The sequence below is a fragment of the Scomber scombrus genome, chromosome 10 (assembly GCF_963691925.1).
Source record: "Scomber scombrus chromosome 10, fScoSco1.1, whole genome shotgun sequence".
Taxonomy (NCBI): Eukaryota; Metazoa; Chordata; class Actinopteri; order Scombriformes; family Scombridae; genus Scomber; species Scomber scombrus.
In genome coordinates, this window is record NC_084979.1 from 14,874,902 (window position 1) to 14,898,414 (window position 23,513).

Consider the following 23,513-nt stretch of genomic DNA (forward strand, 5'->3'; position numbering starts at 1 on the left):
AGTTGAGGCAGGCATCTTCAGTAGTGGACATCAGCAAGAAAGGGTACAGTACACTTTGTTTGTTTTTATCTTTAGACAATTAAAAATACCATCCATACAACACTTTAAAATATCAAAATGGTGCAAATTGCTACAACAGCAGTAAACAGGAGAAAGATTACAGGGAAATTAACAATCTGCAACATGTTTGAAGCAATGTGGGCGTGGGAGGGTGAAATAAACCCCAACAAGACCACCACAGATTGATCACAATATAGTGAGGTAGAAATTAAAGATTCGTCATATCGGGGTTTCATTAATCTACAACAGGGACAAAAAAAACATGTGCCTCGGATAGCAAAGTGTACACGTTCGCAACTAGCAGGCGATTTCACAGATTAGATGCTCTCTGGTTGAATGAGTGCTGGTTAGTGAAATTACCTGCTGCAGTCTAACGAACACATCACACTGGGCCCTCCATGACGCATGGTTGATGTCCCTGATCTTGAGCACGGCTACTCAAAAAGTTCTCTCAATACTGATCCAAGGAGGACAGGCACGTCAAATCATGGCCATGTGTTCTTCTGGGGCTGATGATTTTATTGAAACGCCCATTAAAGAGGGGTTAGGCCCTGCCGAAAAGAGTGAAAAAGCTCAGAAACCGTACTCCTCAGTGAGGTAAAAAGGAAAGTCAAAGTCATCATCATTGTCGTCGTCGTCATCATCATCACCGCCAAGAAGGGTCATGGCTATGAAAAAATTTAGCAGATCTACACCATCGTAGTCATCTTCATCTTCAGTATGATACTGTTAAGCAAGAGACAAATGTAAGGGAAAATATACATAACACATTATCTCCACACGCATCCGATAGTGTTGAGAACTTCTAGTAATACTCACAGGAAATGACCTGCGACGTGCAGTCTTATCATGGCGGTAAAGGCACTCCGTTTTGAAGGGACAGCATCTATATCGTGTATAGTAACTGCAGCTTTTCTTACTAGAAGAGAGAAACATGTATATCACCGACTTCAATCTTTTGACTTGATTGTTTGTATACGCAGCACCTGAAGAAATACACGATTGTGGTTCCACATGTGTTGTACAGAAATTCCTAATGCAACACATTTTAAAGAGACTGTTAGATGAATACAATTCTAAAGCATATCAGGCAAAATTTGAGCACAAGAAAAAATATAAGAGCCATGTAACCTGGTCCATACACTACGAGTCCCGACCTCACAAATGAATGCTGAATGAGAGGGATAACCTTTGTATGAGTCTATACATCTTTTTTCCGTATTCAGGAAAAATCGGCATAGTATCTCCGCTGTAGTGATTACTGCTACTGAAGAAGACGGAATATGACCCCATACCTGAATTTCTCTTTGAAGGTAGCAATTATGTTTTCCTTTGCTTGTCCTTCAACCCAGTACTTGTTGGGCACATAAAAGGCAGACCTCACTCGGCACTGTGGGCAGCTCCTGATGGATAAACAGTGATGACAAGTCAGATGCTTTACGGTGTGAGGTCAGATGCTGTTTAAAAGTTTTAAATATTATATACACTGAAACCTACTTTACGACATCCGGCCCGAGGTCTTTCGTTTTCCTCCAGGTCCTGATGCAGTGTAAACAGAAGGAGTGACTGCAGTTCGGCAAGATACCAAATACCTGGTGTCTTGGATCTGGTTTTTCATACACCTTGTCCATGCATATGCCGCAGGTCATATTTTTACTCTGGAGGAAGGCCTCAATTTCACCTACTATCCCCTGAGTAGTAGAGGCTGCAGCCGCACCAACATCATCTGTCTGATTGGAAGAGGTCTCCTGGGCCCAAAAACTTTGCAATCAGCAAAAACCTCCTCGGTTCAACATAGTTTAATCCACTATTATGCCCTGTAGAATTATCACATCTAAAATTAAGCAGCCAAATTAGATGCAAACCTGCTCATTTCTTCCATCATATGCACCTGCTTGAGCCCCTCCTGAGATCTGGACCGACTCCCAAGAAGCGGTTAGATAAGTGTTATTGTCTACAAAGAAAAAGGTACGTTCAGTGAAATGAAAGAAATGCAGACCAAAGTCAGTTTCATCCATCATAAACATGCAATACCTTGTGATTGTTCTTCCGCAATATCTGCTGCCAGGCGCCCAGTGTTGTATTGAGGATTTGAGACATTAACAACAGAGTGACTGTGTGACATGCTGTGCTCCCATCTGGACATCACCTCGGTCTGCAGAAGAGCAGGCTCTGACCCTCTTCTATCTGGCAGAGCCGTGGCCACGCTGGAAGTGGAAACTGTAGGTACTGAAGCTCTCCTACCTGCAATAGCTGCATCACCTTCTGGCTGAAGGACATGGACATACCTAGCAGTGGAAAATATTTAATGCACTCATTAAATGTGTATACATGTCATCTTTTATTTCATTACATACAACTGAAGAGGAAAAACAAAAGTAAATGACTTACTTGCAGTAATCACCATACCAGCATAAGCCTTTCTGAAAATATCTACATATTTGGGATGATGATCTTACAGGCCATTCATGTCGATAATTACACCTTGGACCCAATCTGCAAGAGCCATTGATGAAACGCCTGCAAATGAAAAGGGGGTTAATGTCGATTAGGAGTTATGTTGTACTATTTTTTTTTAATCTTTTGGTGCAATCCAAGACAAGTCACAGGTCTTTATTAGCAAACTGTTAATCCAAGTCTTGGAGGTCTCTGAGGCTGGCCAATTTAAAGGATAGCATTTGAACATTTCTTTCAATGCCCATTTGTCATTTGTGTGTAAATGTTCAATGGAATAAAGTGTGAGGCAATGCAAAGTCTGTCTGACACTCCTATGCCTGCTTAAAAATTGTCAAAACTTTTTTACCTTCAAGTCAAGACTTTCGGGGTGAAATAAGTCAACACTCAATACTTCATAAATATGAAGTCCCATCTGATTTAGGTCAAAATTTCGAGTCATGAGGACTTTCATGAGGAAATACCAAAACGTTAGGAGACAGCAAAAAGGGTTGACCTAAGGGCTAAAAAAAAAACCCAACAACCCACACGTACGTAGTTTCCCCTGTTACGGTCGGTTCCTATAATGTGAGCACGTATAGAGATGAAAGCTGAGGACGGAGCCAGCTGTTGGTGACCTGCCGATTGAAAAACAAACAAAAACTGCCGGCCGTTGTTATTCCAACCGCATAGAAACAATGTCAGACTTGTTCACTTCCCATGTCGCTAAGTTAGAGTGATGTTTAGCAGTAAAAAGGGGTGAAATGCTAGTCAATTGCTGTAACTTGTCTTACAAAGACGGGATCTTGTTTACGCGCTATTGGAAATCACTGCTGCAAACAGTTACTAACTTAGCCACTTAACGTTAGCTAAATTAGCTGCGTCCAGAACTGTTGAATGTTTTAATTAACGGGGACATATTTTCAGCCACTGTCCTTACTTGATAAGCATCCACCCATCTTAAAAATCACATGAGTCCTCACTCGCCATACCACACTTTTTTCCCCAATAAACGACAAAAACATCACACTAAAACCATTTGTTAAAACTGAAGGTTTTTGAACAGTCAAAACGATTTTTTTCGCCGTAACGCCCGCATACAAACGCAGCACGGCGGCTTTTAAAAGTAGTAAAAACTGTCAGCAATATCTCTCATTTTCTGACAATGGCAACCTTCCTACACTTTCCCACTGTCGCTTACCTACAAATACCTCCACTACGGCCAGTTGAGAATCGCTCCATCTCCGAGCCCATCCTCCATGTGTTTTGAGCATGCCGCCAGTCTCCCTCCATCCCACTAGCTATCTAAATAGTTGACAGCCGTTCCTCTTCAGCAATTAACCTAGCAACCAACCAATAGAAACGTGACGATGACGTTTGGACGTCACGTATTCTAATTTATCCATAACTCCACTTATCTGAACTCTCTCAAAGTTCAATTGATGGTAGTGGAAATGTGTATCAGAAACATATACACTCACTGGCCACTTCATTAGCTACACCTGTGCAATCTAATTCTGAGGTCGTACTAAGTGGTGGTGGTGTACTGGGGTGAATTTTATTGAATTGTGTTCCTAATATTTTGCCCCTCTCATATATGTTAATGGAGTGGATAATCTATTAGGAACACCAATCAATATATGAACCCTAGTACACCACCAACACCCACTATGACCTCAAAACAAAGTAGAATTATCACCTTCTTAACAATGTCAACAAAAACTGAAAATATATAAACTTCAAAAAAAGAATTTAGAGTTGTGTATTGGTTTGCATTACATTGCACAGATGTACCTAATGAGGTGGCCAGTGAGTGTATCTGTCCCATATTAAAAAATTGAGAAAAATCAGTGGGTAATATTTCTAATAAAAGTTTATAAGCGAGATTTATCTTAACTAGAGCTGCATATGGTTACATTTGACTAAAAGGACGAAATGTTTTCAAGTCATATAACATTTTTTGTGAACAAATATGTCAATCCATCACTTACACAGGCATAGAGGTAGCTTACATCAACTTTTTGGTGCACTTTCTTGTTTTATCCACACCCCCTGTACTTGCTTGGCACACTGCACATCAGCCAATGATATCAATTTTGTACCAATAGCAGGAATTAAGGCAAAAAAAAAAAAATGTCAAGAGATTAGATGAGACAGTGGAATATTGTCACAGATCATACATTAGAGGTAGATAGGGATCAAGACAGAGTAAGAGCACAAGAGGAGGATTTCCAGGAAACCTCTGAAAGCAGGCCATAGTAAGGCTATTACAGTTGTGGGTCTTCTAACAAGACAAATCAGAATGTACACAAAAAACAATAAGACTGTGGTAATATTGAGGGTGAGTACAGAAAAGACTTATTTTATCAGATTCTAGATATTGAATTCTAATCATCTCCCAATAATGATATCATGGTATGCTGGTTTAAGATAGAAACCTGCTAAGGCATGAAATCCAAATTCCTCATCATCAAGGAAAAGTTTGTTGGTAGGCTTACGATATATTTGGTACAACCTAAAACTAAACAGGCAGGCATGTAATAAGAAAGAAAACATATACTTAATACATAAAACACGATGATAATTCATGTTTTGCCCTTACAAATATGATCAACAATTACAAATAATTAGTGACATAATTACAAAGAGTAAACTAAGAAAAACTATAAAATGGCAAGTTCATGATCATTTGCATGTCAAAAGAAGAAGGGAAAAAAAATAAGGAAAAACATGCTGTCCCTTGTACTTCAGTGGGTCAGGTGTTTATAGTGTCAGCTTCAGAAACAAAACCTGTGCAGCATAGTCCATTAGTTACCAATCAGGTAGATGGCTCTAAGACAAAACCTATATAACTTGGATCTCCACATTTATTGACAAATGAAAATGGTATTGCACAGACAGCTGCACTGAGAGAGCTCTACACTGCTGGAGCCAGCCCAGTTTGTGTTCTTTAAACCAAATGGCAAAGATAGAGGTCACTGGTGGTGATGATGATGATGATTATGATGATAATGATGTAAACAAAAGCCAATTTGTGCATCTTCAGCTTTACCAAAAAGTTAGAGAACAATCACTCTACCAAAAGACATTGGCAATTTTAAGAAATTATTGTACAGTACAAACTGACGGCTCTTTTCTGTTTGAACAATGCCATTGGTGTAAGAACATGAAATGCTTTCCCTTTACAGCAAAACACAGAGCCGAGGCAAGTGAGGAGAAGCTCTCTCTAGACCCTGCTCTGGGGTCAGCTTTGCTATTAGGATGAAATAGGAGCAGCCTCGGTAAGAAAACAGATCATTCTCCCTGTTAAGTGACCGTTGTGGGAAACTAGGACTTGCAGCAAATGATTCCAGATGCTCATTGCACGCACGCACACATACACGCTCCCATACATACAGACACACATTGCTGTGCTGAAGGTAATGCTGACGCTGAGAAGACTTTGCTGATTGTGTTAGCCCTACGATGTGACTTTGCCTCATCTGCACGTTAAAAATCCATGCCTGTACATGGAACAGTGCTTGTACTGAATGCAGTGTATTATTATAAACGTATATTCAGTCTGTAACAGTATTGCTAGAAGCAGTCTGTGCTGGAGACTACTAATACATGTCTTTGTAGATCTCCTGTAGTAGAGGGTGGAGCGAGGTCTCCGACTCAGTCTTTTTGATCTTTTGGACAAGCTGAGCGTTCTCAGTAACCAGCTGACGGAGGTCAGCCATCTTCTGCAGCAGCTTGGGGAAGAGGTAGACAGAGTCAGAGTGATTTGCTTGGAGGTGGAGGTCCAGAGCCTGAAGGATGTTGTCCTGACTCTGCTCCACCTGCTTCACGTTCATTAGCCCAGGACGATCTGAAGGAACGAGAAGGCGCTTGTTATGAGTCACAGTTTACACTGAGCAAACATAACATCAAGCAAAAAACAGAAAAGCATTCAGTCTCACCACCGCAGAGAATAATGGCAGCAACAAACAGGGCCAGGTCACTGTCATCCAGCTCCAGAGCATTGAACTTGACGGCAAACTCAAACTTGGGCTCCATGATCTCACTGAAAGGCTTTCTTAAGCTGCGCAGGAACTCCCTCGTAACGAAGCCTTTACCATTGGCTACCAAAAGTCCATCTTTGTTCATGAGAGAGGGCAGCATTGCAAAAATAGCCTCATGCACACCATACTTCAGCAAAGTCACCTGCAGAAAACAACCAAGACAGTTATACACAAATTATTTCCTACACAGACGCATACAAATCATCTGACTGTGCAGCACACTGAGGGAGACAACCACTTACCTGGTCATTAAGGAAGAGGTCCACAAACCCTGGAATGCACTTGGCGAACTCAGTGAGCTCTCGCACAGTCTCCACCGTAGTGCACTGGCAGCGGTAGAACACATGGACCCCAATCTCCTTGGTCAGGGGTGCACCTGGAAGTAACTGGCTCCATACCAAACCACTTTCTGCCTTCCAGAGTGTGTCTACATCGTAGATCACAAAGGGCTAAATGGAGGACAAGAATCCAATTGTAACTTTTAATACTAGAATATACCTGCTGTAATATTTTTGAAGGAAAAGATATGAGTACTAGAATAAAACACATGAGAACTCTGCACTTTGTGCTTCTCTTGCATCTTTTTAAGTCAGGCTGGCATGTACAATATAATATGCTTTAACTTGTTAGCATTTCAAGGGTCAGACAATAGATATAACACATTCCTGTGACCTCATGATGATCATGCCTTAAAATGAGATGCTAAGTAAATAGAAATATATGCAGTAAGATCATATGCACAGAGATACTGAGAGTTACATGTATTCATAATATATTTGTAAAATCAGGCAGCCCGGCTCACATGAGCTGTCTTATATCTGGAATGTACCGAGGTGCTGCTGGTTTTGCCCGTTAGGATGCTGCGGGCCCTCTTCTTGGTCATACTGAGGTTTTTCTGGTAGGCTGCGTTGACTTGTTTGGCCAAGGTCTTCAGGTCTGAGCCACCCGGTTTGCTGTGGTTCAGTTCTTCTGCGAGCAGGCCTGCCACCAGCTTCTTCCGCTCTGCCTCAGGCATACGTCCATATCGGATAGCTGAGCAAAAACACACATGCTGGTTTTCATTTTGAGTGGTTTTCCAGGAGTGAATCGCTTTGTCAGTACCACAGCTGGGTTCTGATACCTAGTTTTGTTTTTGGAACAGGTTCCAAGTTAGAAAAATACCAAAGTGTTGATGACCTTGATGATACCTGAAAAACTGAGAAATTATAAGTGACCACATGCTCTGCTTGAAAATTACTTTTCTTAACTCCCCCAAACACCAAATTATGTAAAAAGGTTCCAAAGGAGATTAGAAAGGATTTTAAATAAATGAGGGTTTTTTTTAAACTCAGGTCAGATTCAATAAAACTCTACCCCCCACCCTCTTCAGTAAAATACCTTTTCATTCGAGTCGTGGATTTGGAAAAAAAAAATTGTCTGGCATGTTTACTGTTCCAAATTATTTTAAGTTTATTTGCTCAAATGTTTTCGCCCTCACCATCATGGGACATTCCCAAAGACAGGCACTTCTGGAAGCGACAATATTGGCACTTGTTACGATTCTTCTTCTGAATCTTGCAGGAACGCTCACAGCGCTCATATTCCAGTTTCATCCGCACAGTTCGCCGGAAAAAGCCCTGAGTGGGAAACAGTGCAACAGGTTCAGCAACTCTGATTAACTGCCATTAACAAACTTTGTAACTTTAGAAAGACATTGCGTTACCTTGCAACCCTCGCACGCATGCACGCCATAGTGGAAGCCTGAGGCCTTGTCCCCACAGACCTTACACTCCACACTGATCCCAGCCCCTGTGCTTTCTTCTCGGCCAAGACGCAGCTGCTCCGACAGCGAAGGAGACGAGGTTTGGGACAGGTCTTTATAAAGAAATGCATGAAGGGTAAGGTGTGAAGTAAGGTTCAAGAATTATCCATCATCTAAATGGCATCAGTTTTCCAGAAAGCATGAGATGGGAATTTGAAGTAAAAGTCTCACCTGTGTAGCTGGAGGCTGCACTGCTGTTCTGTCTGCTGTGATCGTTCTCCTCTGGATCCTGACTCTCCTTCTCTCTTTTCTTCTGGTCCCCTTTCAGGCCTTTAGAAGCAGGCACTACCTCCTTGTCCTCCTTGTCCTCCTCATTCTCGCTTTCTCTGGCTTTCAAGTCTTGCACATCTGTCACACTTCTCCCCCCGCAGCTGTCTGAACCTCCGGACTCTCTCTCTGGCGTCGTCCACCTAACATCAGCTGTGTCCTGTGGGGACTTGGGCTCGCAGTAGCCATTTACCCTGTTGTGCTGCTCTTCAGCAGATTTCTGAAACCCTTCCATGGTTCCTGTTGAAGCTGACTCAGCGGTTCCCCTCTTGTCACGTTGCCTTCATAGCTCCACTAGTTAAGAAAGAAATCATTAGTTTCAAATAAGCAACATTATATTACTTCACACAGAGCAAGAATGAACACTAGATCAGAGTAAACTCCTCTCTAAAGCCCACATTTAATATTAGCTTGCTATTAGACCATAAAATGCCCTTCTCAATGCCAGTTACCAGTCTGCAGCCACACTGAGAGTAAAGCTCATCAGAGCATGTAGCAGGTTCAGGTCTTGATAGGCTTCTATCAACTGAAGTTTATTTATCTAGTTGTCCAAAGTCAGTGCATTACTACAGTTTTTGTTTGAAGGCCCTTTCACACCTACTTTGTTTGGTCTGGACTTTTGAACTTTTCAGTTTGATCTGAACCAAAATTACACATGTGAAACCTCCCCCAGACCACAGTCCAGACCACACAGCCGAACCTTGGTCCGATGAAAAGAGGTACTATTCAGTCCAGATCAAACTGAACCATAGTTCTGTTCATTTCAAGTGTGAAAGTAATGTTTGGATGGTTCGGACTTTCAGACCAAATTACAGGAAGTTCCGTCTGTTGTCAGAACTGGCAAAAAGTAAAATAAGCCACAGTAGAACACGGTGAGAGGAGGTTAACAAGTTTTTAATTAAAATATGGTCGGACAACATTATAAAAAGTCAACTAGAAAGAACTCGTAAAACAAGACACACTCTAGGTATTTTCGGAGAGGACAGAGAGAGGATATGATAGTGTGGGAAAGCAACGGAACCTCAAGATAAAGTAATACAATGTGGCAATGAAATTAATCTGTTCAATAATTTTTCTCCAGTAATTCAAACTGCTGTGAAAGCAAACCACCACATTGACAACATGCCAACGTCAAATGCATGCTGTCTACAAACCAATCACTGTCAAGTTTTGGGACACGAAGACCATGTAGGGGATGACAAAAGGATGTAGGTATGTAATTTTAAGTCCTTTTACGCACTCCAATAATTGCAACATGAAACCGAAACTAACTGTATCACATATACAGTGGAACAAAAACAGGAACCTAGGTTTGGACTTTCAGGTGTGAAAAGGCGCCTAGCAGCCAGAGAATGTCCTTGATAGTAATAAGCTTATGACATGATTTACATGTTGCTCTGTGTGTAGCAGTGCATGGATTACCCACCAGGCAAGCAGAAAAGACAAGCAGGGCCCTCAGACCTGACTGAACACCTCATGTTTACATGAAGTTCTCACTAGTAAGGGTGGCTGATTTGGATAAAACCATCAATCACAGCTTATGTCATCTTATATCCTAATATCAATATGTTATAGTTAAAATGAGACACTGTTAATTGGTAAAAATTATTGGTCAGTTATTTCTTTTTTGGCTGTTACAGCAAATTTAATTCCTGACTAATCAAGACACACACACATCAATGCAAACACGTATAAAATTGCAATATTGACATTCAGCAGTCCGACTAATTGATTTTGAACATTGCCCAATGTCGCCTATTCATAAACCCAGAGATGTGAAAGGCACAGACGGCACAGTTACCACAGCATAAACAGTGCTGCTAAATCTCTGAAAGACATTTTTTAACATCTCAAGGTATGCAACATATCACTTTTTTGGCCACTCTTTCTTCCTAATGTCCTATCAGAATACGTGAGGCTTACATTCATAATTAAAAACCACAAGCCTGGACACATATATATCAGCATACTGGGCCCACTATGCAAGATCCCTGAGGCAACCACAGTTTTCATTAATGAACATTTCAGTCTGTTCTCTGCTATCTTAAAAAGTAAACTTTATCTCTACTGCAGCTTGGAGACATCTGTATTATTGTTTGCCCCAGTTTCATGGTAGGGTGCACAGTGTACTTGGAGGGTGTTTTAAGGGGACAGGGTGCATGCACTGTGTACACACTGAGCAGTGTTGATCGCTGGTGGGGGTGGCGGTGGGGAAGGTGGTGGTGGGGGGGATTGGGCTTTGAGGATGGGGGTTACATTTTTGCCCCGAGGCCCCCTAGTGGATTAATCCGTCCGTGTGTGTGTGTGTGTGTGTGTGTGTGTGTGTGTGTGCAGTTGTGACCTGAAACACTGTCTACTTATGTGAGATTAATAACCTGTTTACAATAAACACAGCCATTATATGACTACTTTAAGCGCTACAACATCTTAACTTTGTTAGTTTTCATGACGTTTCTGACATAAACGGAGAGATGAAAAGTGTTAGGACTTGTCCAGCATACAACCTGTCATACTGGTTCTCGGAAATATCTGCTAACATTACTGTGAATTGTCTGAGTCAATGACAAGGCTGTAACTGGATACAGTTTAGAGCGAGAGGACGGCTTAGTTAAAGGCACAGCTACAGTTTAAACTTTTTCCTCTTTTTAAGAAAAAAAGCTGAAGTGGAAACAGTAAGCAGACATGAAGCTGTCAGCAGGCCGCCGGAGAGTGTCGGCACGGCTTGCTAACCTAGCTAGTTAGCTCCTAACCTTGAGTGTTGACTACCACTAGCTGTTAGCTGACCCACATTCCCGTCTGTGCCTTTAAATAACGTTAGCAGGCTTTTGCCAAGTTAGCTTACCTCTCCCAATAGTGCTGCTGGTCCAGGAGACTTTTGTTTTTACGCTACGACCAAATAGTTCCCAGGCAGGCTGAAAACAAGGCAGCAGTCCCGAGGCTGGTCCGGGAGCGAGCGGGGCTGATGCTGACAAGTAGTTTGAAGTCACCAGCAGGAGCTGCTAACGTCAGACTGCTAACATAAACTTAGACTGATCCAGGCCTTCGTGTAGCAGCCGAGCTGACATACCGAGACATCTCAAGACACAAGAAAAAACAGTTAGGACACTTTTGTTGGCTACCATATCACATGCAGATAAGCGTAGTTAACAGATAATCCCTCCCCGACTGTCTCCTTGTTGTTCCTAGCTTTGCTTTGCTTTGCTCTGCTCTCTCTCTCTCTCTCTCTCTCTCTCTCTCTCTCTCTCTCTCCCCCTCTCTCTCTCTCTCGTCACATGCCAGGACACAGCGCGCCCCCCCTGCACACAACAGCCGTCTGAAGATCACTAAAATGTGCTGTTCTTTCTGTAATCTGTGTCCATGTGTAGTTACATTTCTTTCTGATACTACAATTCTTTAGAGGACGTCAAGAAAGGTGGCATTGGCCGTATGTGCAGGAATAGAAAGAAAACCTACACTGGGTTGAAAGCCCTTTGGCACAAATCTGTGGTCTGTGATTTTTTTGGGTTATATAAAGTTAACCTGACTTGTCTAGATAGATATATAGATAGATATAGATACGTTATTGATATAGGTATACAGCAGCTTCATACTTCATAATGTAATACACAATAAAAATGAATGAAAAAATATCCTTTAACAGTAGACTAATCATTGGCCTGTACAATAAAAAATTAGCCTGAAAATATGACTGCGCTATACACATAAACTAAAGACTTGAACTATGAGTTCCTATACATATGAAGATTGCAAAACATGTGAGAGTAAGTAAAGTGACTAAACCATAAACAGAGTGATTGACTGTAAATATGGTGCGGAAGTGACTATGACAATAATTAAAGTAACAGAAAAGCAGAGCATCAGGCCCAGTACTCAACTTCCCCCCTCCCCCGTTAGGAAGAGATGAGGACCCTACTGGCTCTGCAACCTACCACTGAACTAGCGTGAATAGCGTTTCTCTTCTTAATGCTGCCTCCCCTACACACCACAACATAGAAGATAATACTGACAACCACCAAAACCAAGAGTTTCCTACAGAGGCTGGAGGACCCCAGCCTCTTCAGGAAACAGAGACGGCTCTGCCTTTTCCTGTATAGAGTGTCCATGTTCTCTGGTCACACTTAAATGTCCTGACCTCCACATCAGCCATCTCAATGGACACTGGTTGCGAGAATGTCCCAAAGCTTTGACCCAATGGCCCATCAGAAGGAGAATCTGCCACAATTCTGTAAATCTATTCTCTTCCTCCAACAGAAAACTCAAAATAGTGCATGCAGAGCAGTATTAGGATTAGGATTTAAATTCAAAAGAGCACATTTAATTACATTTTATAATCACCCAAAATAAATTGATGCTATACAGAAACCCCATTAGACTAAACCAAATTATAAGAAACAAAAACAAAAAAGGAAAAATATTTGACATAATGGAAAGAACCAAAAACCAGAGGCAGACCACCTGACCACTGTGATTGATCCAAAACTAAGGAAATCCACCATGTACAGACTCGGTTTGCACAGCCTCGCCCAGGAGAGAGGTCGTCACAGGAAGACCTGGCACCCCAGAGAAGGAAGGCTGTGCACCCACTGCACAAAGCAGGAGGCGGAAACCCTGTCAACTGCACCAAGACATCAGAGACACATACTAACCACAGACTACACAAAAAATTTCCATATCTGCTGGGCAAATTACAGTAATGTGTAACTCTGTTAAAATATGTTGTTTAGGACCCATGAATATCTGACCAAAATATATTGCGCCAATACATTAGGGAGTAACACTTGTAAACATTGTTGGTGGTTCCAGAGGAAAAGTCAGTTGCTAGAAATTATCCTCTGGGGAACTTTAAAATCTGCTGCAAATTTCATGGCAGTCCATCAAAAAGCTGTCAAGCTATTTCTCACTGAATCATTCATTTTAATCTCATAATGGCACCAGAGGAAAGTCAGAGGATCACCAAAGTCAATTGGATTCATCATCTAGGGACTTTGAATGACTATCTGTGCAAAATGCAATCTTTTAAAAAGTTGTTGAGATTACAGTCTGGACCAAAATGGTGGACCGAAAAACAGACCGACTGACTGACATCATTAAAGCCATGCTGAAAGCAGCAGGAAGCAAATATATTTAGTGATTAAAATCCCCTGTGTACATGTTATCTCCTGCCAATTAATAATGATTGATCTGCTTGTTATTATAACTTTGAAATCTGATTTATATGAATTATTGTAAAGAGAGAGTCATGTTCTTTTCTCTTAAAAAATATTAAAAGACCAAAACAAGAAAGTAATACTAAAAAAGTACAAAGAGCACAATAAGACTTTTTTACAAAACAATTCTGGATGATTACATTTAAAAAAATCACTCCAACCAACATGTAGTTTGCCTCCGCTGTCAGGTGATGTCTCTGTTCACTCGTATGAGCCAAAGGTTTCATCAGTGAGAGGCGTCAGATTAGTCAGTGATGACACATTTTAACACTGAGCAATTGAGGTAGACTCAAATTTAAAGTAAAGAGGATGTGCTGCTTGCGAAATCAGCAGTGTGGGCTTCAATTTGTTTCATTGTGTGGTCCCTATAATCAAAATGTCACGGTTGTTTTATAACTAATTTATTGTATTTGTTTTAGCTCTTCATTTTGTAATTGACATTTTATTAAAAGTGAAGATTACAATCTCAATGAATTGCATGTTTCACATATTATAACAAAAATGCAGGTAAAGTTCTGGTTAAGGCATCAATTCACTCTTTTTATTTACAATAATGTTAACTGGCAGTAGAAACAGGAAGTTTAATGAGAGTTTCTCTCTCTTACCGCTCTGCCTCTCTTTCCTGTTTATCAGGAGTTACACTATTTGACTGACATTGCATTGAACTCTTAATACTGAACCAACTTTTTACATCAAAAAGTCAAAACACCTCTCACCACCAAAAAATACATATATAAAATTCAAACATTATCAGTGTATATACCAGAGCTAAACACAAGCTTCCTTCCTGTGTGTATGAATTAGCTTTTAAACATTATAACTAACTTTGTACTTGCAGGATGATGCTTACATCTAATTTTCTATGCACTGAGGTATCATTTCAGTCCCGAGCAGGCCTCACACAGGCAGCAGTCAAAGCATTAGTTGAGCAGTTAATAATGCAAATGCATATTCTCATTAAATTGTTTTAAAACTGTTTCTGTCTGTGAAATGAGGTCAGTAAATACAACATTTAATGAAAGTTGTAGTACTGTAAGTTCAGTTTAACCTTAGATGTCCCACTGTTTCATACTGTTCACATATTTCAATTGTCACAGTTGTCTCCTGCCCTTCCTGTCAGAACACCTCACAGCGGCACCATAAGTGATTACACAGCCTCAGTGATTCATGTTTTTTTAGGGGATGTCCATGTCCCCGTTTGAGGCATGGGAGTGACGTTTCTCTAAATCACATCCAGGTCTGCTATCAACATTTTCTTTGCTCTCCTCGTCCTGATCCTCTGATCCTGATCTCCTTCTAAGACGCAGCCCGGGGTCTCTTTGTGTTGGGATCTGGAAAGATGAGTAGGAGCTTCCCAATGATGGTCGTTTCTCTAGAAACAGGGACAGTAACAATAGAATACGTCAGAAAATGAAGTGAAAGTTTACAGAAGACAAATTAAATCATACTGGGTCTGAAACACAGTGTTTTGGACATGATGCTGAAACAGAGAATGAATATGGTGGTAAAAAAAGAAAAATATATTTCAGCAAGCATATCTACACAGTGTGGTATGAACTATGAGTACCATCTATTTTGTCCGCCAAATGAGAAGAGACAGTCTGCAGAATATTCAAAGATCAGATCTCTGATCCAAGAGCATGGAATCATGCTAGTCTTTACTTAAAGTAACATTAAATGTCAACCCTAACCACAGTGCCAGTATTCAAGTGGCATTCAACCTACAGGGACTATGATTCATATAACATGAATCTTTATCAACACCTCTCACATGTGAGTTGACTTCTTTGTAATTGAGGTGACTTCTTTGTTTTACTGTCAGACAATAGATCTTTCAGGAAAAGTACAGGTGTTACTGATTAACATTAATAATGGCTGATGTCACGTCATGTGCAATCTCATCATGCAGATTGGGAAACATACCGCCAGGTCCGATTGGTCGCATCAGTCTGTTCATCTGGACATTCCAGTGTTTGACGTTGGTGCTCGCTTGCCGCAGTTTCCTCTGGGCGGCCTGTCAAATAAAAAAGTCATTAAAATTCAAAGCAATGAAGAAATAAACTACTATAGCGTTGTAAATGAGTACAATTCATTTTAGGAATACTTTTAAATAAAAGTTCTGTCACTTCAAAGAAAAAAACACAAATTGCCAGTTATACTTACTACAAAAGACCCATTTCCTAATAGATATACTATAATTATATAAACTGCATGAAATAAATCATAGTTTTTAAGGATGGTGAATGATAGTGATGCTGTCAGCTTCATGTTTTATGCAGGCGTCACACTGGATCCCCAACAACCAAGACATAGAGATTGATGACTAGGATTCAGTGAAACTGATATTGTTTTCTTCTGTAACAGTGACACCAGTGAAGCCTTTTGTTTTTTGGTTCTTACCACGACATCCTGGTCAACCCTGTGCCGGTTGGCGCGGACCTCCTCCAGCTGCCTCTGTGCATCATCCAGGGAGCGGGACTTGGAATCCATTTCCTGTTTCAGCTCCTGTTTCTCCCTCTCTGTCTTCAGGATGTACTCCTCCTGCTCCTCCTGCAGGGCCATCAAGGCCTTCATTTTCTCTTCTTCATCTGCCAGTAACCTGGACACAACACAGATGATAAAAAATTACATTTTTTAATGAAATGTATCCAAAGCTTTTTGAAAAGATCCGGAGGTTGCATCATGTTTCAGAGTGAGTTAAAATGTGCAGCGCCAGGTGCAAGGTGTTTGTAGATTTGTGTGATCAATGCATCAGAAGTTCTAACTGGCTGAGGCTGAGCACACAAAGAGCGACACAATAGATGTGACTGATGGCAGCATTAAACAACTTCCTCTACTGGCAGCTCAACTTCCTCGGGAACATAATGCAACATGAAGTCCTTTCAACAGCTGAGCTAAATATGTGCTGTCAGCACAGAGAAGCGCCTTCGCGGTTACAGCCCGTCTAACACTGTGTGTAGGCTCTCAATCTAAACAAATGACTCCTTATCGCACTGTGAAAGTGTTTCTTTGATCACGTGTTAACATATATCATTTTACCGTGCTTGATCATAACGGAAGGACTCCTCATCCAGCCTGGCTTTGATCTCCAGCTGCAGCGCCTCCTCCAGACGCTTCTGCATCTCTTCCAGCTCCAGGATCCTCTTCCTCTGTTTCTCTGCCTCCTCCTCTTTCAGAACCATCTCTGCCTGCATGCTGACCCGAGCCTTAAGACACACAGCGAGAAGCAAACAAATGAACGTTCACATCTTTCTGCTTATGAACTTTCTCTTCCTGTCTTGACTTCATCCTCACCTCCTCAGCCTCACGAAGCTGGACCTCCAGGGCCTGCTGGAGCTGCTCGTGCTGCTGGCGCCTCTTCTGCTCATCCTGCTCCAAGAGGGCCTGGGCCTGCTTCTGCGCCTCCTTAAGGAGCTCCAGCTCTGCCAGCTTACGTTCCCGTTCCTCCTGCAGCGCCCGTAGCCTCTGCAACTCCTCCTCCTTGGACTGTTGTCTCTTCTCCCGGTGCTCTCGTTGTTCACGCCGCTTCAGCTTCAGATCTTTGTGGAGAGACGTTTTCCCCTCCACGTGTAGCCTGATAGCCGTCTGGATGGCTGTGGAGAGAGGAGTGATGATGTTGTATGTCTTCATATGAAGATTCAGCTTTTAATCAATAATCAATATCAGTGAATGTTAACCCCCTTCTGACCTGTAGTCCATTCTTGTCTCTGTTTGGTGTCTGAGGCACTCATCTCATAGGTCTTCGAGAGAGTTTTCAGACAAAACATGCACCTCTTCCCATCTCGGTCTGGCAGTACCTTTCCAACAAGACACATTTCAATGAATTAATATCCCATCATGTATAATTTTTTCCTCTTTTTTATGTTTTTTGTAAACAGTTCTTTAAAAAAATAAAATAAACAGAGGTGAGGAGAAAAAAAATCTGTTAACTCACTGGAAATAAGACGTTTTTCATCCATTTTGAACGACCAAACAATATTTGATCATCGCCTACTTCCTATAATAAAGCATGATTTTAGAATGATTGCTTGTTTTCCTTTGGAGTAACACATGGTTCAATCTGTAGTGCTCTTGCTGAAAAACATGACAGATCTTGACCAGGTTGCTGTTTGTCAGTTCTCTGTGTGGCATTGATGGGCTAATAATTGACTTGTACTCATGTCACAAGCCACCAAAACAGCTCAGGTAACAATAACTCTACTCTTTACTCTACTGATGCTCCAAAAGTGATCTTTTATAAGTGTTCAAATTTCATGTTGCGCTTATTTAATTTCAATTTTTAGTTATGGTATACATTTGATGATTCCTGACCTTTTTGGACTGACACCTTAATATTATGTTGCATGTATCTACTTTGGGACTGTATGAAAATGAGCAGGGACGTCATATCATCAGAGATCGCATTTGTCCCTATTTTACTGCAACTTCAATTAATTCTGCATCTCTACATTATCATCTAACATCTCTACTACGTTTTTTTTAACAACAACTCAACTCTTGTGAGAGTTCAGGATGAGACTTTGGTTTGACACAATAACAAACAGACCAAGCGTCAGGTAAAGAAAAACGCTTAATTTCTCTGTATGGTCTTTTCCATAATGTTGTCAGACACTTAGAATAACAATCTTGCCTATCAATGGCAAAAACAAGCACGTGGACGTACACTTTGACAGTGCGCTATTGCCTCAAAGGATTACATTACAGGCTGTTTCGTGGCTGCCAGGTGAAGTGCTATCGCTCAATACTGGGCCAATTCCAAAAACTGTTGTCCACATTAGTCACTCAGACACACACACAAAAAGAGGAAAATAGAGTTAAAGTTTAAATATACCAAAACTTCTCTTTAAAACATTTTTTTGGTCTCAAACTATTATATCTTAATGTCCTGAAGAGGTAAAATTATCCAGTTAATCAGAAGAAAAACTAAAGATGAGGAAACCAAAAAAAAAAGATCTTGTGACCCTTTCAGATTTATAATGCAACCCCAACCCTCCAGGTTGAGACCTGTTGGTTCAAAACAACTTTGATTTTTACTCATATGAATAAAAGAAAGCAAAGGATTTAACTGCAAAATTTATGATTGAACTATTATGAACATCCAGTATATTTCCTTTTCTTTTCTAGCCAAACTGAAGAATATATTGTAATAAAAAAATCAAAGTCACAGTTCTTTCAGTTATGTGCTGTGTTTAGCTTTAAAAGATGATCACTCTGGCTGCTTACTTCCACACAGCAGTTCCCATCCAGAGGTATGTTGCCCTGGCAGTCCTTGCGGTCCTCCCCAGTGAAGTAGGACAAGTTGCTCGGTCTTAAAGTGAACCATCGTTCCTTCCAGTTTCTCCTCAGCTGGCCTTTCTTCCACAGATAACCCTGCACGCACCCCAACACACACACACACACACACACACACACACACACACACACACACACACACACACACACACACACACACACACACACACACACACACACACACACACACGCATACTGTCACCAACACAAAGCACAGCCTGTCAAGCACCAAAACACACATTTCTGGTGGCAGATCGGCCTCCTACCTCTTTGAGGACATCACCAACTATCTCCCTGTATACTTCCTCTATAGCCATGCTGATTATGCCCTTATCAATTCCTCTGGTTATCTTCCCCGAGTTCATCATCGCCAAAAAAACCCAAACAGTAATGCCGGTCTGTTGCACAGAGTCTTGGGAGAAGAAATCCTCTAATTCAACACAGTTAACCTCAATGCTCATTGCCATGCACATCTTCTTGAGCAGGTACTCCACCTGCAGAGGAACAGAAAGCAGAAACCAAAGGTCTTGAGAATAATTCATTTAAATAATTTATATGTAGCTAAGATACAGTCAATATACATTTTACTTAAGTCAAGTACAAGTATTTTCAACTAAATTTAACTTGTATTTTGTAACTTTACTCTGAAGTTTTGTTTTCTTCACTCCAGTGTCAAGCTTTTCACAGTGAATGGTTATTTAGCAGATAAGATCAGTTGTTATCTTTATATGTACACTTCATGTTGTAGCTTCCAGTTTTTTTTCCACTTTAGTAAATATTGTGACTTTTATTTATGTTCTCTCTTAATTAAACATGTTTTAGCAACACTATTTGCGACACCACACATTTCTTGGTCAGAGGTCAATGTGTGAAGCACAAACCCAAAGTAAACCTGGATGTTTTCTTCACTCAGCGTGGTAGAAACTACTCAGCTCTTGAAATTTAGGTCTCTCTCTTGCCAGTGGCTGTGTCAAATACATGACAGGAAACCAAAACGAGAGTGAGCAAGTGAGAAACAAGCCCACATTGCTGCATGAAGAGAGCACAGTGTTCCATGATGGCAACAAAGAAGGGTACAGCGAGGGTGTGTTCAGTGGTTGTAAATGATCCAGCACCTTTTTTAGGCCACACATTGCTGACTACAGTCGAATTATACTCCACAACGAGCGCGGAATACCATGAAACATCCATGTGGCTAAATTTAGAAACAAGTGTCACTATTATCACATGCAGCCATGATTGACTATGGTTTCAAGATGTGAAAAAGTATTTGCTTGTATAATCATACAGTAGATAATGCTTTGAATTACAAGCACAGCCTCAAACTACAATAAGTGGCATATTTTTGAAATACCAGACTTTAGCTTTGTTTTGAGATTGTAACTATAATTAATGGCTTTGAAGAGATTTCTTTAAGTCTACATATACTGGAGTTAGACTTACCTCGTCAGGGACCATAACCAAAGGGTACTTGTCCTCAGACAGAAAATTAAAAAGGCACCAAAGCCGAAAAGCATCTTTCTCCGGCAGAACAGTGCTGCTGGTTTTGTCTGTCTGGTAGTTTTTCTTTGCCGTAAGAGTCCAACAGAGCTCGTCTACGTTTTCCTTAATGAAAGAGCCCTCCACAACCTGCAACAACATAATGCAGGAATTGAAACTGAAGAAACTCTGACAGCCTCTTTGTTTATTTGACATTTAATGAAACAAAATGAGCATATAGTTGTGTTTTTTATCACCTTATCCAGGATGTATTTGTTGAGGTAAGGCATGTAACCCTGACTGGAGACTGGGCCATCATCATCATCCCTGAAGTGCTCCTCCAAAGCAACTGGGTCATGTGGGATACTCAAGACTGTGCACAGGTTGTGGGACAATACCTGAAAAACCACAATGTAAGGAGAGAGATATTTTTAAAGAGGATGAACGCTGTAAAAGTAAATATTTAGGACAAAGAAATAATGAGGATGTTGAGTTATTGCTAAAGCTAAATCACATACATCTAGTGGATGGTTCCGTTTGTTTGCAAGGATAATGCTCTGTTTCTATCAGAAAACGTGGGCCAACAAATTGAGGAAAAAAAAGTTCATAATAATGTTTGAGGAACTGATGTTTTGAATTTCTGCTGTGCTGCATGTTTCTAAAAATAATTTTGTTCACACATATGATAGTGTGATAAAACATAGAAGACAATGTGGTAGATGTGTAAAATACGGTTGTTAAAAACTGTGTGGCAAACATTTTCAAATCTTAAAATGAAAGAAAAACAATTAACATTTAAGCTCAGTGTAACTTCATTTGTACAGCACTTTTCATATAAATAAGTGCAGCTCAAAGAACTCTACAGGTGACTGACAGACTTATAAGACTATATTACTAAACTATTGGTAACATACAGTGGCTGAATTTACAATAAGGTTAGGTAGACAACTGCCTGTGACCCCCAACTAAAAGGGCCCCAAACAGCAAAAGATCTATGGTGATGTCCAGATATGAAAAATATTAAATTATGTTATCATTCGAACTCGTTGTACCTTGAAATAACTTAGAAGAGCCCCCAAATCACTTAAAAGTATGCAACTTGATACTACTTATTTACTGATTACTTCTGCTTCTACTTTAGAGGAAAACATTGTACCATTGCATTTACCTGACAGATAAATGTTACTGTTATAAAAATATAACAATTAAAATAAGATGCATTATTTTTCAATAAACTACCTAGCATTATATAAAATAATTGGGATTAAAAGCTCCACCTTGAACAGATGTTAAATACATTTAAGTACATTGTGCTGATAATTCTTCTCTTTCACTATTTGAGTTCATTTTCTACCACTGCCAATACCAACATTTCCACTTAGAGAAAGGGTGAAAAGTTTGAAATGTTTGCCTCAGGCCCCAAAATCATTAAATCCAGCCCTGGTAATATATTCTGTGTCCATAGCTTTCAAAGTAGGGTCCAGAGAACCCCAGGGATCCTTGAAGAGGTTCCAGGGTGTCCCCGGCAAAATGTGGAATAATATATGTTTACATTAATTCATCTACAAGTAACAATGAATGTATGACTACTTTGGTAATGGGTTTCTTCATACAGTTTCTGTAATAAAACATCCAAAAGTGAAAATCTTATCAGATGGGGGTCCATGGTCAATTTGTGTCAGTTTAAGGGTCCTTGACTTGAAAAAGTTTGAGGACCACTGTTCTATGTAATCAGTGCACATTGCTACTACTAGCAGTACTACTGGTGTCAAAAAGGGATCTATTCCTTAAAAACAGGCTCTTGCTTTTACAATCAGAAACTTCTTCAACTAAGAGAGTGCAGCGTCTTGAGATATCCGATGCATGTTATCAGAAAATGAGTGTCTGAGTGTTGAGCCATAACCACATCCTGTCTCCAGCGAACTGAAACATCTGTCAGTTTTTAGGCTGCGGCATGCAAACAGCTTGTTTCTGTGCATGTCAAGAAATGTGGTGCTTGTAAGAAGGCCGTGTGCATGTGGGGGATAAGCCTAGTCATGAGGCTGACTCAATATGAGCCAGGAGTAGAAGGCAGCCTATCGCAGGAACGTGGAGGTGGCTGGAATGAAGTCTGATCCACACCAAGACCAAGTGACATAACGATGAGATCAACAAAAATACAGTGGCCTTCATTGAAGCGCTGTTGCAAGAGACAACAATCCCAACATGTTTCCACTTTGTCCTCGCTCTCACTGTAACAATGTTCTTTTGACGCACACAGGCCCATGTTGTGAACATAGTCTATTCAACAGGCTGCTCTCTGGTCAGGTCCAGTGCCAGAGGACCCTTTGCACTACAAGCTGGTACACCGAGGCCCTGTCTAAGCACAGCTTGGAGATGAGGGCTCCCATTCATATACACACTGAGAGCAAACTGTTACTCCTGTGCTCTTGCCAGACAGAGGTACATATTGTACCCTTGTTCAGTCCTCGTAACACGGGGAACAAATTTGTCCCTTTTGAACAGCTTGTTGTTTAAAAAAATGTTTCACACAGGAAATATTGAGGATGATATCAGCTTTTAATACACCTTATTTCCCCAAACACTGAATCAAACATTACACAGACTGAACAACAAACTAATTTTTGACATTTCAGTTTGCTGAGAATTTCAAATATTTCTATCTTCCTCTGAACAAACCCACGTGATGGAGTATGAAGTGAGGTAGGAAATGAGGCAGTAGAGGAAGAAAGTGAGTGAGTTTTAAAAGCGTTATCTTCCAGGTAGAAGACCCTTCACTCACCTTGAGCTGAGACTTGGACACCTTGCCACTCTTCTCCAGATCCAGGGCTGTGAAACCGTACCAGATGGACTTCAGCAGCTCAGAGCGCAGGTCCATGTCTGCAGCAGTGTAACTTTCTGGTTTCCTCCTCTGCGTCTGTTCTTCTTCCC

General features: G+C 40.8%; 3 protein-coding genes across 6 annotated transcripts; all 3 read right to left on the reverse strand.

Annotated features, from left to right (window-relative positions):
• Window positions 1-500: 500 nt before the first annotated feature.
• Window positions 501-4,594, reverse strand: mkrn4 (makorin, ring finger protein, 4). Of its 3 annotated transcripts, none has more exons than XM_062427835.1 (8): window positions 3,695-4,216; window positions 2,452-2,580; window positions 2,095-2,348; window positions 1,926-2,014; window positions 1,558-1,808; window positions 1,356-1,463; window positions 880-979; window positions 501-611 (listed from the first exon to the last, which is right to left on the reverse strand). In XM_062427835.1, the coding sequence occupies exons 1-8, from the start codon at window positions 3,784-3,786 to the stop codon at window positions 594-596; spliced, it is 1,041 nt and encodes a 346-aa protein (XP_062283819.1). In that variant the 5' UTR covers window positions 3,787-4,216; the 3' UTR covers window positions 501-593. The 3 variants fall into 3 exon arrangements, with proteins under 3 accessions (XP_062283819.1, XP_062283817.1, XP_062283816.1); XM_062427833.1 differs by lacking the exons at window positions 501-611; window positions 3,695-4,216 and adding exons at window positions 620-786; window positions 4,485-4,594; XM_062427832.1 differs by lacking the exon at window positions 501-611 and adding an exon at window positions 620-786.
• ppardb (peroxisome proliferator-activated receptor delta b) lies at window positions 4,349-11,799 on the reverse strand. Its single transcript, XM_062427831.1, has 8 exons — window positions 11,447-11,799; window positions 8,509-8,898; window positions 8,239-8,390; window positions 8,014-8,152; window positions 7,366-7,568; window positions 6,779-6,985; window positions 6,435-6,678; window positions 4,349-6,343 (listed from the first exon to the last, which is right to left on the reverse strand). The coding sequence occupies exons 2-8, from the start codon at window positions 8,837-8,839 to the stop codon at window positions 6,096-6,098; spliced, it is 1,524 nt and encodes a 507-aa protein (XP_062283815.1). The 5' UTR covers window positions 8,840-8,898; window positions 11,447-11,799; the 3' UTR covers window positions 4,349-6,095.
• A 2,531-nt stretch (window positions 11,800-14,330) lies between these two features.
• Window positions 14,331-23,513, reverse strand: LOC133988083 (differentially expressed in FDCP 6 homolog). 2 transcript variants are annotated; one of them, XM_062427623.1, is made up of 12 exons: window positions 23,365-23,513; window positions 20,840-20,980; window positions 20,547-20,732; window positions 19,370-19,597; window positions 19,035-19,181; window positions 17,746-17,808; window positions 17,500-17,608; window positions 17,106-17,404; window positions 16,851-17,017; window positions 16,212-16,410; window positions 15,735-15,825; window positions 14,331-15,183 (listed from the first exon to the last, which is right to left on the reverse strand). In XM_062427623.1, the coding sequence occupies exons 1-12, from the start codon at window positions 23,458-23,460 to the stop codon at window positions 14,987-14,989; spliced, it is 1,923 nt and encodes a 640-aa protein (XP_062283607.1). In that variant the 5' UTR covers window positions 23,461-23,513; the 3' UTR covers window positions 14,331-14,986. The 2 variants fall into 2 exon arrangements, with proteins under 2 accessions (XP_062283607.1, XP_062283608.1); XM_062427624.1 differs by lacking the exon at window positions 17,746-17,808.

What these genes read in the sequence shown, in the direction of transcription:
- ppardb (XM_062427831.1), bottom strand. Translation starts at nt 8,839, where the DNA reads ATGGAAGGGTTTCAGAAATCTGCTGAAGAGCAGCACAACAGGGTAAAT. An exon ending in ATGCGTGCGAGGGTTGCAAG is followed by an intron (nt 8,153 to 8,238) that starts GTAACGCAATGT and finishes TTTCCCACTCAG; the next exon opens with GGCTTTTTCCGGCGAACTGT. An exon ending in ACCTCTTCCTTAATGACCAG is followed by an intron (nt 6,679 to 6,778) that starts GTAAGTGGTTGT and finishes TGTTTTCTGCAG; the next exon opens with GTGACTTTGCTGAAGTATGG.
- LOC133988083 (XM_062427623.1), bottom strand. Translation starts at nt 23,460, where the DNA reads ATGGACCTGCGCTCTGAGCTGCTGAAGTCCATCTGGTACGGTTTCACA. An exon ending in ACAAATACATCCTGGATAAG is followed by an intron (nt 20,733 to 20,839) that starts GTGATAAAAAAC and finishes ATGTTGTTGCAG; the next exon opens with GTTGTGGAGGGCTCTTTCAT. An exon ending in ATGGGAACTGCTGTGTGGAA is followed by an intron (nt 17,809 to 19,034) that starts GTAAGCAGCCAG and finishes GCTTTATTATAG; the next exon opens with GAAGTAGGCGATGATCAAAT.
- mkrn4 (XM_062427832.1), bottom strand. Translation starts at nt 3,786, where the DNA reads ATGGAGGGAGACTGGCGGCATGCTCAAAACACATGGAGGATGGGCTCG. An exon ending in CTCGGGCCGGATGTCGTAAA is followed by an intron (nt 1,464 to 1,557) that starts GTAGGTTTCAGT and finishes TTTATCCATCAG; the next exon opens with GAGCTGCCCACAGTGCCGAG. An exon ending in ACCTTCAAAGAGAAATTCAG is followed by an intron (nt 980 to 1,355) that starts GTATGGGGTCAT and finishes TCTCTCTTCTAG; the next exon opens with TAAGAAAAGCTGCAGTTACT.